This window comes from Prionailurus bengalensis, chromosome E2 (assembly GCF_016509475.1).
Source record: "Prionailurus bengalensis isolate Pbe53 chromosome E2, Fcat_Pben_1.1_paternal_pri, whole genome shotgun sequence".
Taxonomy (NCBI): Eukaryota; Metazoa; Chordata; class Mammalia; order Carnivora; family Felidae; genus Prionailurus; species Prionailurus bengalensis.
The window spans coordinates 634013-649708 of NC_057352.1; the positions used below are offsets into that span (position 1 = coordinate 634013).

The window sequence follows — 15696 nt, forward strand, 5'->3', positions numbered from 1 at the left end:
ACCTTGAGCCTCAAACCCTACATGGGCTACTCTGGGGGTCCTACCATCCATTCCCAATGTTAATGCTGGATGGTGGGAGTAGGAATATTTATTTTTTTGTATATATCCGAATGGTTATTGGAATTTACACACATATATACATAAGACTGAGAATGTGTATCTTTTTTCAAGCATATTGTCTATTACTAATTATAACTTACATATTTTTTCTATAATGCATACACTGACTTTTAGTATTCATATTCTATCTAAAATCCTTACTTAGCTTTCCTATTAATTCAAAATTGTGCGGGTACCTGGATGGCTCAGTCGGTTAAGTGTCTGAGTCTTGATTTACCCTCAGGTCATGATCTCATGGTTCAAGAGACAGCCCGGAATGGGGATCTGCACTGACAGCATGGAGCCTGCTTGGGATTCACTCCCTCTCTCTGCCATTCCCATACTTACTCTCTCTCTTCAAATAAATAAACATTAAAAATTGTGTAGCTTATTTTGATTAAGTAAATAATAATACTGTCAATGAATAATGAGTGTACTTAATCTGAATTTTATTTTTATTTATTTAAAGTTTATTTATTTAGGGGCGCCTGGGTGGCGCAGTCGGTTAAGTGTCCGACTTCAGCCAGGTCACGATCTTCCGGTCCAGGAGTTCGAGCCCCGCGTCAGGCTCTGGGCTGATGGCTCAGAGCCTGGAGCCAGTTTCCGATTCTGTGTCTCCCTCTCTCTCTGACCCTCCCCCGTTCATGCTCTGTCTCTCTCTGTCCCAAAAATAAAAATAAACGTTGAAAGAAAAAAAAAATTAAAGTTTATTTATTTATTTTGAGAGAGAGAGAGAAAGCACGAGTCAAGGAGGAGGAGAGAGGGAGAGAGGGAGAGAGAGAGAATCCCAAGCAGGCTCCTCGCTGCCAGCGGCAGGGCTGGAACCCAGGAACCATGAGATCATGATGCAAGGCGAAGTCCAATACTTAATCCACTGAGCCACTCAGGCGCTCCTGAATTTTAACAGATTTTTCTGAAAAAAAAAAAAAAATTATAGTAAGATAATTATTTTATTCAAAATTATAAAATACGCAGTAAGTAAAAATAAGGCTGTATACAATAATAATGGCGTCGGATTAAAACCACAGCAGAAAAAAATTACCCACGAGTCCATATTGATATCAATAAATAGGTGAATAAATAATTGGAGACGACAGGACAGCTCTTCCGGACAACTTTCTCCGACGACCCGCGCCGGTGGGGGTCAGGGCTGAGTGAGGCACAGGCGCACGACCCGCCGGCTGAGTCCTGACCCCAGCCCTCCCACGGACGTCGCGGAGGGTCTACAGCACCGCGCAGCCACCAGAACAGAGGAAGTCCCGAAACTGCCGCGCCACTGCCCGGGGTGGGGCGGGGCCGCGGAGCCTCCTGGGACGCACACATCCGGGCCTTGGCGCGCGCACGCGCATCCGCCCCAAACATGGCCGCCGCCTCGGGCCCGGCCGCCCGCCTGTGGGAGGTGAGTGCCGCCGCGCCCCTCGGCTTCTCGGTTCCTCACTTTCCCTCCGGACAGTGATGTGGGGGGCGGGGTACGTGGAGGCGGGGAGGGGTCAGCCGGATGTCGGTGTGGTGTGTCCGATGCGTCCGCGGGAGGTTTTCACGGGTGGAGCGGGTGCGTCCGGCTCGTAGGGGCGCGGGTCGGCCCGGGGCATGGCTGCCCTAGCGACTAAAGACGCAAATCCGCCGCTGGTGTGGACGTTCCCCGGTGGGGGTGGACGCCCCCGGCGGGTGAAGACGTCTCAACTTTTTCCTTCGCGTTGCTCAGGGTATCTGCGCTCGTATCCGGCTGGTCCTTCCCCAGGGAACGTTTGCCCCGGCCTGCCGGGTGTCCTGGCCCGGCCGCTGGGGCGAACCCCTAGTCGACCGCTCATCTGCCGGATAGTAGGTAGATCCGCGTCGGTGGATCTCAGGCCAAAGTGGCCGCGTTGCGCCGGTAGACTGTGCCATTTCTCACGGAGTCCCGCGGGTGTCACCCCGCACCTGTTGTTGTTTTTTTTTCCCCTCCACCTAATACCTGCAAGTCAGATATTGCCACTCTCAGGGCCGCGTTGTTCCACCTGTTTAGGGGCCGTTTCACTTTCCTCTTCCTTGGTTTCGTGGTTCATTTTTTTTTAACTCCTCTAACCCCCAGTAGTTCTTTTTTTTTTTTTTTTGAATCCCTCTAACCCCCCAAAAGTTTTTGTACATACAGAGAAGTTGAAATACTTTTGCGACCTCATACCGACCCGTTAACATCTGATGTATATTTGCTGTATCCGTATATTTTCCTCTGTCCATCCTTTCAGCCATTCATTAATCTTTTTTGGGGCGCATTCAAAGTAAGTTGAAGATAGTACAGTGTTTCACCCTCAATGTTTCCCTCTCAAACACTACACTACTGCTTTTTTAAGTTTTTGAGGCAAAATTGACTTACAGTGAGATGGTGAAATGCATAGATCTTCATTGTACCACTGCATAGTTTTGACAAATACTACCCAACTTTTATCAGAATTACCATGACCACAGAAAGGTCTGTTATCCTTTGCCAATTAAAAAAAAAAAAAGTTGGTTGTTAGGGACTTGAGCTTGTAAAAATATGTGTTGAATACCAAGCCTTTGTTTTCTTTCTTTCTCCCCCTGCCACCCCCAGCAGAACTTTCCTCCATTCTATTGCTTGTTTCTCTCTTCACACCCAATTTTTTTATTTTTAAAAGTTTCACACAGAGAAGTGGCAGGAATAGTTCAATTAAGACTCGTAAAACTATCCAGATTCTCAAGTTATTAATACTTTGTCACATTAGCTTTTCTTTTCTCCCTGCCTCAAACATGTGCGCACACATACTGTTTTTATATTTTACACACACACACACACACACACACACACACACACACACCACTCCCAAGAGAGTAAAAGGTTTATTACTCACATAATAAGACTTTCTTGGGAGAGTAGGGCAGATTTCCCCAGGTAATCCAAAAAGAGCTTGAGAGCAGGAAAAGGAGACTGGCTGGGCTTTAACTGTGATTAGAGAGTGGAATTGGGATGAGGGTGGCCTAGCTTTTGTTGGGGCTTGCATGGTGTGAGCACCCTGCTAACACCAAGGAGAAAGTACACAGGCTTTCTAGTTAGCTTACCTACATGTGGGGCAGTAGGGGGGGACAGGGGAAGCTTGAAAAATGCTAGCAGTCATCATCAAAATGGAGTCACACTTTGTCACAATTGGCATTAGGATAGAGTTGAAGTTGGTGGGAAACTATTTTTGTTAAAGAATACATCACTTAAACAAGTAAAGTAAACGTTATCATGGGTGGTCCAAAGACATTGGGGGAAACCATGTGGATGGGGTTGGACAGCTGAGGTCTGCCACAATTTGATGTCAGACATCCAGGCATCAAGCCTAGGTGGAACCCTTTGCAGGGTTGTAGAGACTGGGGATAAAGCCCTTCAGACGTTGGTGCCTTGGAGTAGATTTCTATACAAGCTTGGCACATCCATATAAAACTGTTACTTCTTTTGTGAAATCTTAAGGTATCAGAAGCATTCCAATGGGATCTAGACAAGTGGTTCTGACCCCAGCAGACTCATCACCTTTTTTTTTTTTTTTTTTTTTTTTTAAGACAGCTTTATTGAGTAGTGCCTGGGTGGCTCAGTCAGTTAAGCTTCCGATTTCGCCTCAGGTCATGATTGAGAGCTCTGGTCAGACTGTGCTGACATCTCAGAGCCTGGAGCCTGCTTCAGATTCTGTGTCTCCCTTTCTCTATCCATCCCCTGCTCACGCTCTGTCTCTCTCTCAAAAATAAATATGAAATTAAAAATTCTAAAGACAGCTTAATTGAGATATATTTCACAGCTTTATTGGTATATACAATTAACCCTTTAAGGTATACAATTTAGTGCTTCTTAGTATATTCACTATATTGTGCATCCATCACCACTATCAAGTTAAAATATTTTTATTATCCCCCAATAGAAAACCTCTGCCCCCCCCCAAAGAAAAAGGAAAAGAAAACCTGTGCCAATTAGCAGCCACTCCTCATCTCTTTTATCCCTTTGAGCCCTAGGCAATCATTAATCTTTTTGTCTCTATGCATTTGCCTATTCTAAACTGTTCATAAATGGCCATACAATATATAGTCCTTTTTGGGGGGGCTTCTTTGACTTCGCATAATGTTTTCAAGGTTCATCCTTGTAGCAGCATCTATCAGTACCTAGTTCATTTTTATGTATAAGTAATGTATGGATACACCTCATTTGTTTCCGTTCATTAGTAGATGAACATTTGAGTTGCTTCCACTTTTTGGATATTAGGGATAACACTTCTGTAAACATTCATGTATACTTCTGTGGGGGTGGGTGTATTTTTTTTATTTTCTTGGATAACTGCATTAGGAGTGGGACTGATTATATCCATTCTACTGGGCATGAAGTGGTATCTCACTGTAGTATTGATATGCATTTCCCTGATAGTTAATGATGTTGAGCATCTTTTTCATTGTGCTTATTTGTCCATTTGTATATCTTTGGAGAACTATCAGTTCAGATCCTTTGCCCATTTATTAAGTGGGTTATTCATCTTTTAATTATTGGGTTGAAAGGGTTATTTATTTATTCCAGATATCTGTGCCCTATCATATATATGATTTGCAAATATCTTAACCCATTCCGTGTTATTTTTTTTTTTAAGTTTATTTATTTATTTTGGGAGAGAAACAGAGAGGGAGGGAGGAGCAGAGAGAAAGGGAGAGAGAGAGAATCCCAAGTAGGCTCCATACTGTCAGTGCAGAGCCTGATGCAGGGCTTGACCTCATGACTTGTGAGATCACAACCTGTGCCAAGATCAAAATTTGGACACTTTATTAATAACTTAATAATTATCAAATTTATTAAGCATACATTGACTTATTACAGGTTTATTGAGATATAATTCACATACATAAATTCATCCAAAGTGCACAATTCAGTGGCTTTCAGTATGTTTACAAAGCTGAGCAACCATCACTGCTATGTAATTCCAAATGTTTTCATCAGGCCAACAAGAAACCCCATGCTCTTTCTCCTAGCACCTAGCAACCACTAATTGACTTTCTGTCTATATAGAATTACCTGTTCTGGACATTTCATATAAATATGATCATACAATGTATAGTCTTTTGTGTCTGAGTTCTTTCACTGAGGATAATGTTTTTAAGGTTTGTCTATGTTGTTGAAGCATTCATTTATCAGTACCGCATTCCTTCTTATGGCTGAAGAATGTTCCATTGTGTGAGTTTCCATATTTTGTTTAGCCATTCTTCAGTTGATGGACATTTTATTTGAGTTTCGACTTTTTGTTTATTATGAATAGAGCTGCTATGAACTTGCAATTCACATACAAGTTTATGTTTGGATATATGTTTGCATTTGTCTTGAGTAGATAGGTAGGAGTAGATTTCTGGGTAACATAACTCTCTGTTTAACTTTTGGAGGAGCTGTCAGACTGTTATCCTAAGCAGCTGCACCATTTTAATTCCCACCAACTGGAAACTGGGTTCCAGTTTCTCCACATCCTCACAACACATGTTATTGTCCGTTTTTTATATTGGCAACACTTGTGAGTATGAAGTGGCATCTCACTGTGGTTTTGATTAGAATTTCCCTAATGACAATGATGTCGATCATCTTTTCATGTGCTTGTTGGCCGTCTGGATGTCTTCTTTGGAGAAATGTCTATTCAGATCCTTTGCCTGTTTTTAAAAATTAAATATTTATTTTTGAGAAAGAGAGGGAGAGTGAGGGGCAGAGAGAGAGAGAGAGAGAGAGAGAGAGAGATTGATTGATTTATTCCAAAGCAGGCTCTCAGCTGTCAGAGCAAAGCCTGACACAGGTCTTGAACTCACGAACCATGAGATTATGACCAGAATTGAAGTTGGACGCTTAACAAACCTAGCCACCCAGGTGCCCCTATCTTTTGCCTATTTTTAAAATTTGGATTGTTTTGGTTTTGAGTTGTAAGAGTTTAATATCTTCTGTATACAAATCATTTATTAGATGTATGCTTTGTAAGTATTCTCTCCCATTTGGTGGGTTGTCATTTCACTTTCTTAAGGGTGAATAACTCTTATTTCAATAAAGGAAGCATCTATTATAGATTAAATGGATGTTCCCTTTACTCCTTAAGGCCTATTTTCCATATTCCCAGAACAGTCATGATCACAGCTTTGGTAAGTATCTTGCCAGGGCATTTTAATATTTTTACTTCCAGAATTTTTGTATGTCTAAAAAATTTCCCCAAGTGGTATCATGGTGTATATGTCTGACTTAGTTCTTTTAAATACACACATTCATCCTTCCCCTACAGACCTCTAGGAAGGTGCTTTCCATCTTGTCTTCACAGGACATCCAAGGCCACCCAGGCCCCAGTGTGCTCAGAGGGTCTAGTATGGGAAACATGCAGTATGGTGGCAAGGCAGCCTCAGGGGGCCTGTTCCTGTAGGTGAAGAACTCATAATGACCAGGAGTGACATCTGGGACATGGCCCTCTTGAGCAGCTAGCTCCTCCACATCACTGTTGAATGCTGTGGATGTAGCAGGTTTCTAGGGTCTTGGTCTTGGCTTTAAAGTAAACTATTCTGATGTTTTATTATTAGGTGTGATATTTACCTTGATTCCTTATATCCTTAATTGTTAAGAATTTTCATCAGGAATTGGAGTTTTCCTTAAAGTACTTTCAGAATTGGGGCGCCTGTGTGGCTCAGTCGGTTGAGTGGCCGACCTTGGCTCAGGTCATGATCTCGCGGTCCGTGAGGGCTGTGAGTTCGAGCCCCGCGTCGGGCTCTGTGCTGACAGCTCAGAGCCTGGAGCCTGTTTCGGATTCTGTGTCTCCCTCTCTCTGACCCTCCCCTGTTCATGCTCTGTCTCTCTCTGTCTCAAAAATAAATAAATGTTAAAAAAAATTTTTTTTTTAAAAAATAAAGTACTGGGGCGCCTGGGTGGCTCAGTCGGTTAAGCGTCCAACTTCAGCTCAGGTCACGATCTCGCGGTCCGTGAGTTCGAGCCCCGCGTCGGGCTCTGGGCTGATGGCTCAGAGCCTGGAGCCTGTTTCAGATTCTGTGTCTCCCTCTCTCTCTGCCCCTGCCCCGTTCATGCTCTGTCTCTCTCTGTCTCAAAAATAAATAAAACGTTAAAAAAAAAATTTTTTTTTAAATAAAGTACTTTCAGAATTTATTAATATAGGTTAAAGGGGTCTACTTTTTTTTTTTTTTTTTTTTTTAAGTAGGTTTTATGCCCAGTGTGGAGCCCAATGCAGGGACTGAACCCATGACCCCAAGATCAAGACCTGAGCTGAGATTGAGTCAGTCGCTTAACCAGCTGAGCCACTCAGGAACACCAAAGGGGTCTACCACTTTAATTGAGAGCATTTTGATCATGAATCTGGGTGAGATTTCCACAAATTACTTTCTTAATTTATTGAGATAGGGTGTAGAGGACTTCTACTTTTATCTGAAAATATGGGGAATTGTATCAATTGACATTCTAATGTATCCCAGTCCTTGCATTCCTAGGATAAATCCAAGTTGCCATTTTGGTAACTTTCTACCATTTCTTAGTTAAATCCCCTTCTCATGACTGATAATGCTTATATGTGCTTTTTTTTTTTTTAATGTGTATTTATTTTTGAGAGAGAGAGCGCGAGCAGGAGAGGGGCAGAGAGAGAGGGAGACATAGAATCTGAAGGAGGCTCCAGGCTCTGAGCTGTTAGCACAGAGCCCAACACAGAACTCGAACCCACAAACCACAAGATCGTGACCTGAGTCAAAGTCGGACGCTCAACCGACTGAGCAACCCAGGCGCCCCTTGTGTGACTTTTTTTTTTATGATCACTCTCACCAAAGTGTGTCTGTTTTGTCAGGCTTTTGAAATAACAGACTGGCGGCATTTCAAATAAGAACATAGGGCTCGAGCTCACAAACTGCGAGATCATGACCTGAGCTAAAGTTGGACACTTAACCAACTAAACCACCCAGGTGCCCCACTAACTTTTTTTTTTTTTTAAGTTTATTTATTTTGAGAGAGGGAGAGAGAGAAAATCCCAAGCAGGCTCTGTGCTGTCAGCCTGATGCAGGACTTGATCCCACAAACTGTGAGACCATGACCTGAGCCAAAACCAAGAGTGGGACGCTCAACCAACTGAGCTGTGCAGGCACCCCACAAAGCCAACACTTTCTGAGGAACTGTTAGCTGCATCCTCATTTGCCACATGTTTTGAGATACACCAGTTCCATTGTTTAGTTTGGTGCTAGGTGTTTCCTAATTTGTTGAGATTTCTCTTTAATCTGTGAATTACTGAGAAATAGGTTTTCATTTTTCAAAAAAAAAAATAGAGGTTTGTTTTACTTACTGTTTTCCTTTCTTTTTTTAAGTTTCTTACTTATTTTGAGAGAGAGAGAGAGAAAGAAAGAAAACATGAGTGGGGGAGGGGCAGAGAGAGAGGGAGAGACAGAGAATCCCAAGCAGGCTCTGCTCTGTCAGCACAGAGCCTGATGCTGTCCTGGAACTCATGAACTGTGAGATCATGACCTGAGCCAAAATCAGGAGTTGGATGTTTAACCCACTGAGCCACGCAGCCACTCCACTTACTGTTTTTCTTATGTTTGGTTTTCTTTCTGCTACTCATTTTTAACATGACCACATTTGTAGTCAAGAGGCTATGGTCCGTGTCATACTGTGGTGTGGCTTTGGTTGAACTTGTTCTTTGGCCTGGTATTGTCAGTGTTAGCAAATGTTCCACTTGCACCTGGAAAGCATTTGTTAGGCTCTAATTATTGACTCATGGCTCTTCATCCAGTTGTTATTGCTGCATTTTATATGATACTGGTGCATATAATATGGTCATTGCTAGATTTGATTTATATATTTTTTGAAGTTTATTTATTTTGAGAGCGCATAAGTATGAGCGGAGAAGGGGCAGAGAGAGAGAGAGAGAGAGATGGGGGGAGAATCCCAAACAGGCTCTGTGCTGTCAGCCTGGAGCCTAACCTGGGGCTTGAACCCATGAACCATGAGTTCATGACCTGAGTCAAAATCAAGAGTTGGATGCTTAATTGAATGAGCCACCCAGGAGCCCCTGGATTTGATTTAAATCCATGTTCATCATTTCCTTTTCTTTGCATTTCTTCCTTCTGGGTTTTGTTTTGGTTTTGTTTGTTTGTTTGTTTTTGTTTTTTTGTGAGTTTTTTTGGTGAAGAAAACAACTTTTTCTAATTCTTCTGGCTAATGTCCTTGGAGATAAATTTTTTTTTGTTTTTCTGAAGCTCTCTTTGTCTTCCCCTTACTTTTTTTTTTTTTAATGTTTATTTATTTTTGAGAAAGAGAAAGAGCATGAGTTGGGGAGGAGCAGAGAGAGAGAAGCAGGCTCCAGAACCTGACATGGGGTGCAAACTCATGGACTGTGACCTGAGCCGAAGTCATACGCTTAACTGACTGAGCCACCCAGATGCCCCTTCTCACCCTCACTCTTGATTAATAGTGTATCTGAGAGGTTTTCCCCCTCAGCACTTTTTTTTTTTCCAGAGCAGAAAAAGATCGTTTTATGAAAGCACAGGGACAGGGTCCGTGGGTGGAAAGAGCTGCCTCTCCCTCAGCACTTTTGAAGTAGGCTTCCATTACTTTAAGGTTTCTATTTTTCTCTCAAGTGGTCTGTCACGATACTTTTTACTCCTTCACCAGTGTTCTCTCTTCTTTCTGCTGGTCTTTAAGACTATCTTCTTAGGTATAGATTGCTCTCTATTTATGCTTGAGACTCCATGTTTTTTGAGTCTGAGATGCCTACAAGTGGAATTGCTGGGTAGTGGAATATGCCCATTTTATATTTGGATGGTTGCTGCATATGGTTTTTTTTTTTTTTTTTTAATTTTTTTTTCAACGTTTATTTATTTTGGGGACAGAGAGAGACAGAGCATGAATGGGGGAGGGGCAGAGAGAGAGGGAGACACAGAATCGGAAACAGGCTCCAGGCTCTGAGCCATCAGCCCAGAGCCCGACGCAGGGCTCGAACTCACGGACCGCGAGATCGTGACCCGGGCTGAAGTCGGACGCTTAACCGACTGCGCCACCCAGGCGCCCCTGCATATGGTTTTTATTCTCACAGCTTGTTTTATTTTCACTCATATGAAAAGTGCATATTTTGTGGGTTTTTTTTTTTAAATTTTTTTTTTAGAGAGAGTGAACATGTGAATGAGGATGGGGCAGAGAGAGAAGGAGAGAGACTTTTTTTTTAGGAGAGAGACATTCTTAAACAGTCTCCTTGCTGAGTCCCACAACCCTGAGATCATGACCTGAGCCGAAATCAAGAGTCAAATGTGTAACTGAGTCACTCAGGCACCCCTACATATTTTGTGTTCTTAAAGTTGCAATTTATAATTGTCTCAGTGATGGTGAGAATGAGCAGATACTCCTGTGTTCAGGATATTTGAATTTTCTCTCCATGAAGTGCCTTTTTGTATCTCCTTCCCCCCTTTTTTATTCTGTTCTGTTCTGTAAGAATTCTTTATAGATCTTGGGCATTATTCCTTTGCCTCTTTTGTATTTTATAATATTGTTTCTCCATTTGCCACTTGTGTTTTGACTCTTACTGTGTTTTTGTTGGTGTGGAAATTTAAAACGTTGATACCACATTTGTTCATCTTTATCTGTATGGTTTTTGCTTTTTTTTTTTTTAAGTTTATTTATTTATGACGGGGGGGGGGCGCCATAAAGAGAGAGGGAGGGAGAACGAATATGAGCTGAGGAGGGGCAGAGAGAGAGGGAGAGAGAGAAGCCCAACCAGGCTGTCAGGGCACAGAGCCCAACACAGGGTTTGGACTCATGAACTGTACAATCATGACCTGAGCAGAAATTGAGTTAGATGCTTCACTGACTGAGCCACCCAGGTGCCCCGGTTTTTTGCTTGTTGATCATGAAGGTGTCCTACATGATTTAAACTCTGGTATTACGTTGGGATCTTTCTCCATTTAGAATATTTAAAAAAATTGGGGCGCCTGGGTGGCGCAGTCGGTTAAGCGTCCGACTTCAGCCAGGTCACGATCTCACGGTCTGTGAGTTCGAGCCCCACGTCGGGCTCTGGGCTGATGGCTCGGAGCCTGGAGCCTGTTTCTGATTCTGTGTCTCCCTCTCTCTCTGCCCCTCCCCCGTTCATGCTCTGTCTCTCTCTGTCCCAAAAATAAAAAAATAAAACGTTGAAAAAAAAAAAAAAAAGAATATTAAAAAAAATATTTCTTTCTGAGGTAAGGATCTTATTTCATTTTGCTTACAAAAAATGAGGAGTCATTTGTCTTGATATCATGCAAAGGGTTGGGAGGGTGGTTAGAGGACAATCAGTAATGGTGGAGACACTGGTAGCCACTTACAGAATGGCATCCATTTCCCATGTCAGAGCTAGACTCAGACATGACCTAGCTCTCACAATAACGGTGAGGGGTGGTCATTCACAGCTCCAGGACTTTCAGAACTTCCAGGTCATGGAGTGAAAGCAGAACTCGACCACAAAGCCGGGATGAAAACTGCTCATTCAGCACTGTCATAAGCACATTGTGAAGTTGGGGCTTTGAAAATGTGTCCTGATTGTTGATATGGGTAGTGGGAGGTAGAATAAGCACACAGTAGCCAAGGTGGTGTTCCAGTGAGCAGTGGCACCTGGCCTCTCATCTCCCACATCTCACTTTCATTCTTTTGGTAATATTTATCTCCATTACCCTTCTTCCTGCTTCTTCTCTAGGAAGATGAAATGCTGTATGGCTCTTTTAACCTGTTCTTGCCTCCATCCCTAAAGTCTCACTTTACCTTCCCCTTATACAGATATTAATTTGAAAAAGTAAAAATACACAGCACAGAATGTAAATTGGTACAACCACTGTGGAAAACAGTGGGGAGCTTCCTCGAAAAAATTAAAAATAAAAATACCATATTATCTAGTAATTCCACTCCTGGGTATTTACCCCCAAAAAGAAAATAAAACACTAATTCAAAAAGATATATGCCCCCTGTTTATTGCAGCATTATTTACAATAGCCAAGATATGGAAGCAACCCAAGTGTCTATCAATAGATGAATGGATAAAGATTGTGCTATGTACATATTACTCATACTTGTGAATATTACTCAGTCATAAAAAGTGAGATTTTGCCATTTGCAACAACACGGATGGATCTAGAGGCTATTATGCTAAGTGAAATAAGTCAAGCAGAGAAAGACATACCATATGATTTCATTTATATGGGGAATCAAAAAAACCCAAATGAACAAACATATAAAAAGTAGAATCAAACTAAGATCAGACTGATGGTTGCCAGAAGGGAGGGATGTGGGTATGGGCAAAATGGTGAAGGGGAGTGTGAGGTATAGACTTTTAGTTACGGAGTGAACAAGTCATGGGATTAAAGGTACAGTATAGGGAATATAGTCAATAGTATTGTAATGGTGTTATATGGTAACAGATGGTAGCCACTTGTACTGAGCATAGCATAACCTGTAGACTTGTCAAGTCACTGTGTTGTACATCTGAAACCAATGTAACATAGTGTGTCATCTTTATTTCAATAAAAAAATAAGCCGGGCAAAATTAATAACAAAATAAAAATATGGATTCACATACCTGGCCTGTCATCATTTTTTATTCCCTTTCAGATATAACTTTATGTACTTAAGTCTTTTTCATTCTTTACTTTTCAGCCTGGGAAATGAGATTGAAAATGACACCTCAGAATATTCCCGAGGAAGAACTATCCTGTGACGTGGAAATGGAAGGATTTGCAAGAGAGGGTTCCCATCTTTCCATTCTAGGTAATAATCGGGACTGTAAGAACTGGGAGGGACATTTGAGGCAGTCAGCTTTAACTCAGGAGAAACCAGGGACTCAGGAAATAATTTGTGAATATTCTGGACTTGGGGAGCGTTTGAGTGCAAGTTCAGACCTTCTGCCATCTAAGAGAGTTCCTACAAATGGTTTTCATATACGTGACTCAGATGTTAAAAGTTTGGATTGCGACCCAGCTTTACACAGTTGTGCAAAAAATTATGTAGCTAAGAGAACTAGTGACAGTGATGCTTGTGGAAGAGCCTTCGACCATCCTGGCGAGGTTTTTCAACTTGGAAGAGATCAAACAAGAGAGAAACCCTATAAATACCCTGAAAGTGTTAAATCTTTCAATCATTTTACTCCTCTTGGTGAACCAAAAGTACTGAAAAAGGGGAAGAAACTGTATGAAGGTAAGGATTTGGGGGACATCTTTACCCTGAGTTCATCTCTTAATGAAAACAGGAGGAGTCACCTTGGAGAGAAACTGTATAAATGCAGTGAATGTGGCAAATGCTTCAAACGGAACTCTTCTCTTGTTTTGCATCACCGAACTCACACTGGAGAGAAACCTTATACCTGTACTGAATGTGGAAAATCATTCTCCAAAAACTACAACCTAATTGTGCATCAAAGAATCCATACAGGAGAGAAGCCCTATAAATGCAATAAATGTGGGAAAGCCTTCAGTGATGGGTCAGCTCTCACACAACACCAGAGAATTCACACTGGGGAAAAACCTTATGAATGTCTAGAATGTGGGAAAACCTTCAACCGAAATTCATCACTGATTTTGCATCAAAGAACTCATACAGGGGAAAAACCATATAGATGTAATGAGTGTGGGAAACCTTTCACCGACATCTCCCACCTCACCGTGCATCTCAGAATCCACACTGGGGAGAAGCCCTATGAATGTAGCAAATGCGGAAAGGCTTTCCGGGATGGCTCATACCTTACCCAGCATGAGAGGACTCACACTGGAGAGAAGCCCTTTGAATGTGTGGAGTGCGGGAAGTCCTTCAACCGAAACTCTCACCTCATTGTGCATCAAAAAATTCACTCTGGGGAGAAACCCTATGAATGTAAAGAATGTGGGAAAACTTTCATTGAGAGTGCTTACCTCATCAGGCACCAGAGGATTCATACTGGTGAGAAGCCCTATGGCTGTAACCAGTGTCAGAAACTTTTCAGGAACATTGCTGGCCTCATCCGGCACCAGAGGACTCATACTGGTGAGAAGCCCTATGAGTGTAATCAGTGTGGTAAAGCTTTCAGAGACAGTTCCTGTCTGACCAAGCACCAGAGAATTCACACAAAGGAGACCCCATACCAGTGTCCTGAATGTGGAAAGTCCTTCAAGCAGAACTCTCACTTGGCGGTACATCAGAGACTCCACAGCAGGGAGGGTCCCAGCCAGTGTCCTCAGTGTGGGAAAACGTTCAGAAGGAGCTCGTCCCTCATCCGACATCAAAGAAAACACTCTGGAGAGCAGCCCATGGAAACATAATGATTGTGGGCCACATTCATCTACTGACTGGCTCTCAAGAAGCTGTGTGAAGGAGGAATGTCTTCAGAGGTGACTTTTCCCTGTCAGACAATAATGTTTTAAGCTATTCAGTGAACTGATGAATGTGAGGCATTCCTTAGCCATACTATTAAATCTATACATTGAGGAACTCCTGGAGAAAACACAGGGTAGTAGTAAATGCAGAAGAGGCTTCAGGAATGATGCAGCTAGTACCAAACATAATAGCACACACACTGGAATAAAATCTGTGGATGTCAAGAAGGTACTCTGAAGATGCATCAGAGGGCTTAAGAAAGAACCTATGGATGTGTTCAGTGTGTAATCAGTATGTGGAATACTTTAATGAGGAACATCTGCCTCGTACATGAGCAAACTTTTATTAGGATCAAGTGTAATTAGTGGCAGGAGCTCTTACCGTCTACTCTGTATCAACAAAGACATCCTGGTGATAGACCCCATACAACACTCCACCCCACAGCAACCACAGAATCGCAGTTAGATTTTGCTGTTTGTATGTATTTCTATGTTACAGCCCTGTCAGATGTTCAGGATTTATTTCAGAAGGGGCAAGTAGGTGAGGACGTTGCTTGTGAATGAACAATGAAATTCTCCCTTTTAATACTGGAGCAGGCTTGTACTAAGATGGAAAGGGTTGCTGCTGAGAAATGTGATGCGTTGCTTTAGTTGTGGAAATAAAAATAGAACGAGTTCTTACATTTCTGTTATCACTCCCCATTGTTCATCTAGTACACTACTAATTTGTTCCATGCAGTCATGCCGAACCATGATTATAAAGGTTTTGTTACCATGTTGAAAATGCTTATAATATGGAAGGCAACAACAACAATAAAAAAAGCATAAAATAGAAGGCTTGCTGTTACTACAGCCATGTAAAGATATGTGCACATACGGATGTAGATTGGAAATTTGTCATAGAGAAATAAACATGGCTTTCTTAGGGGCCTCCATTCATGTCTGATTTTTTCTATATTGTAAAATATACATTGTTGCTATAATATTTTGATAAGGAATAAAAAGAGAAAGCCAAAAGGCAAATTTTGGGTTTCTTTGGACTTTTTTTTTTTTTTTTTTTTTAATGAAAAGGGGCTAGTTCAGCGTCACAGGGCAGCTATAAGTATGGATGAAAGGCATCCAGGAAGAAGTTTCTCTCAAGTCAGGGCATCCCATGACCCAAGGCATAAGAATAATTTCCTTTTTTGGAGACCTGGAGGTGAGGAGAGAATAGGGCTGAGAAAATAGGGAGTGGGAGGCTGTTGAGAGGTGTAGGATGATCTGGGAACATCCCTCCTGAGGAAA

The 15696-nt window shown here is 42.1% G+C and overlaps 1 protein-coding gene across 1 annotated transcript; it reads left to right on the forward strand.

Moving 5' to 3' along the window:
• The first annotated feature begins 1403 nt into the window (after positions 1 to 1403).
• On the forward strand, positions 1404 to 15435 carry ZNF329 (zinc finger protein 329). Its single transcript, XM_043600012.1, has 2 exons — positions 1404 to 1498; positions 12725 to 15435. The coding sequence occupies exon 2, from the start codon at positions 12733 to 12735 to the stop codon at positions 14356 to 14358; it is 1626 nt and encodes a 541-aa protein (XP_043455947.1). The 5' UTR covers positions 1404 to 1498; positions 12725 to 12732; the 3' UTR covers positions 14359 to 15435.
• The last annotated feature ends 261 nt before the right edge of the window (positions 15436 to 15696 follow it).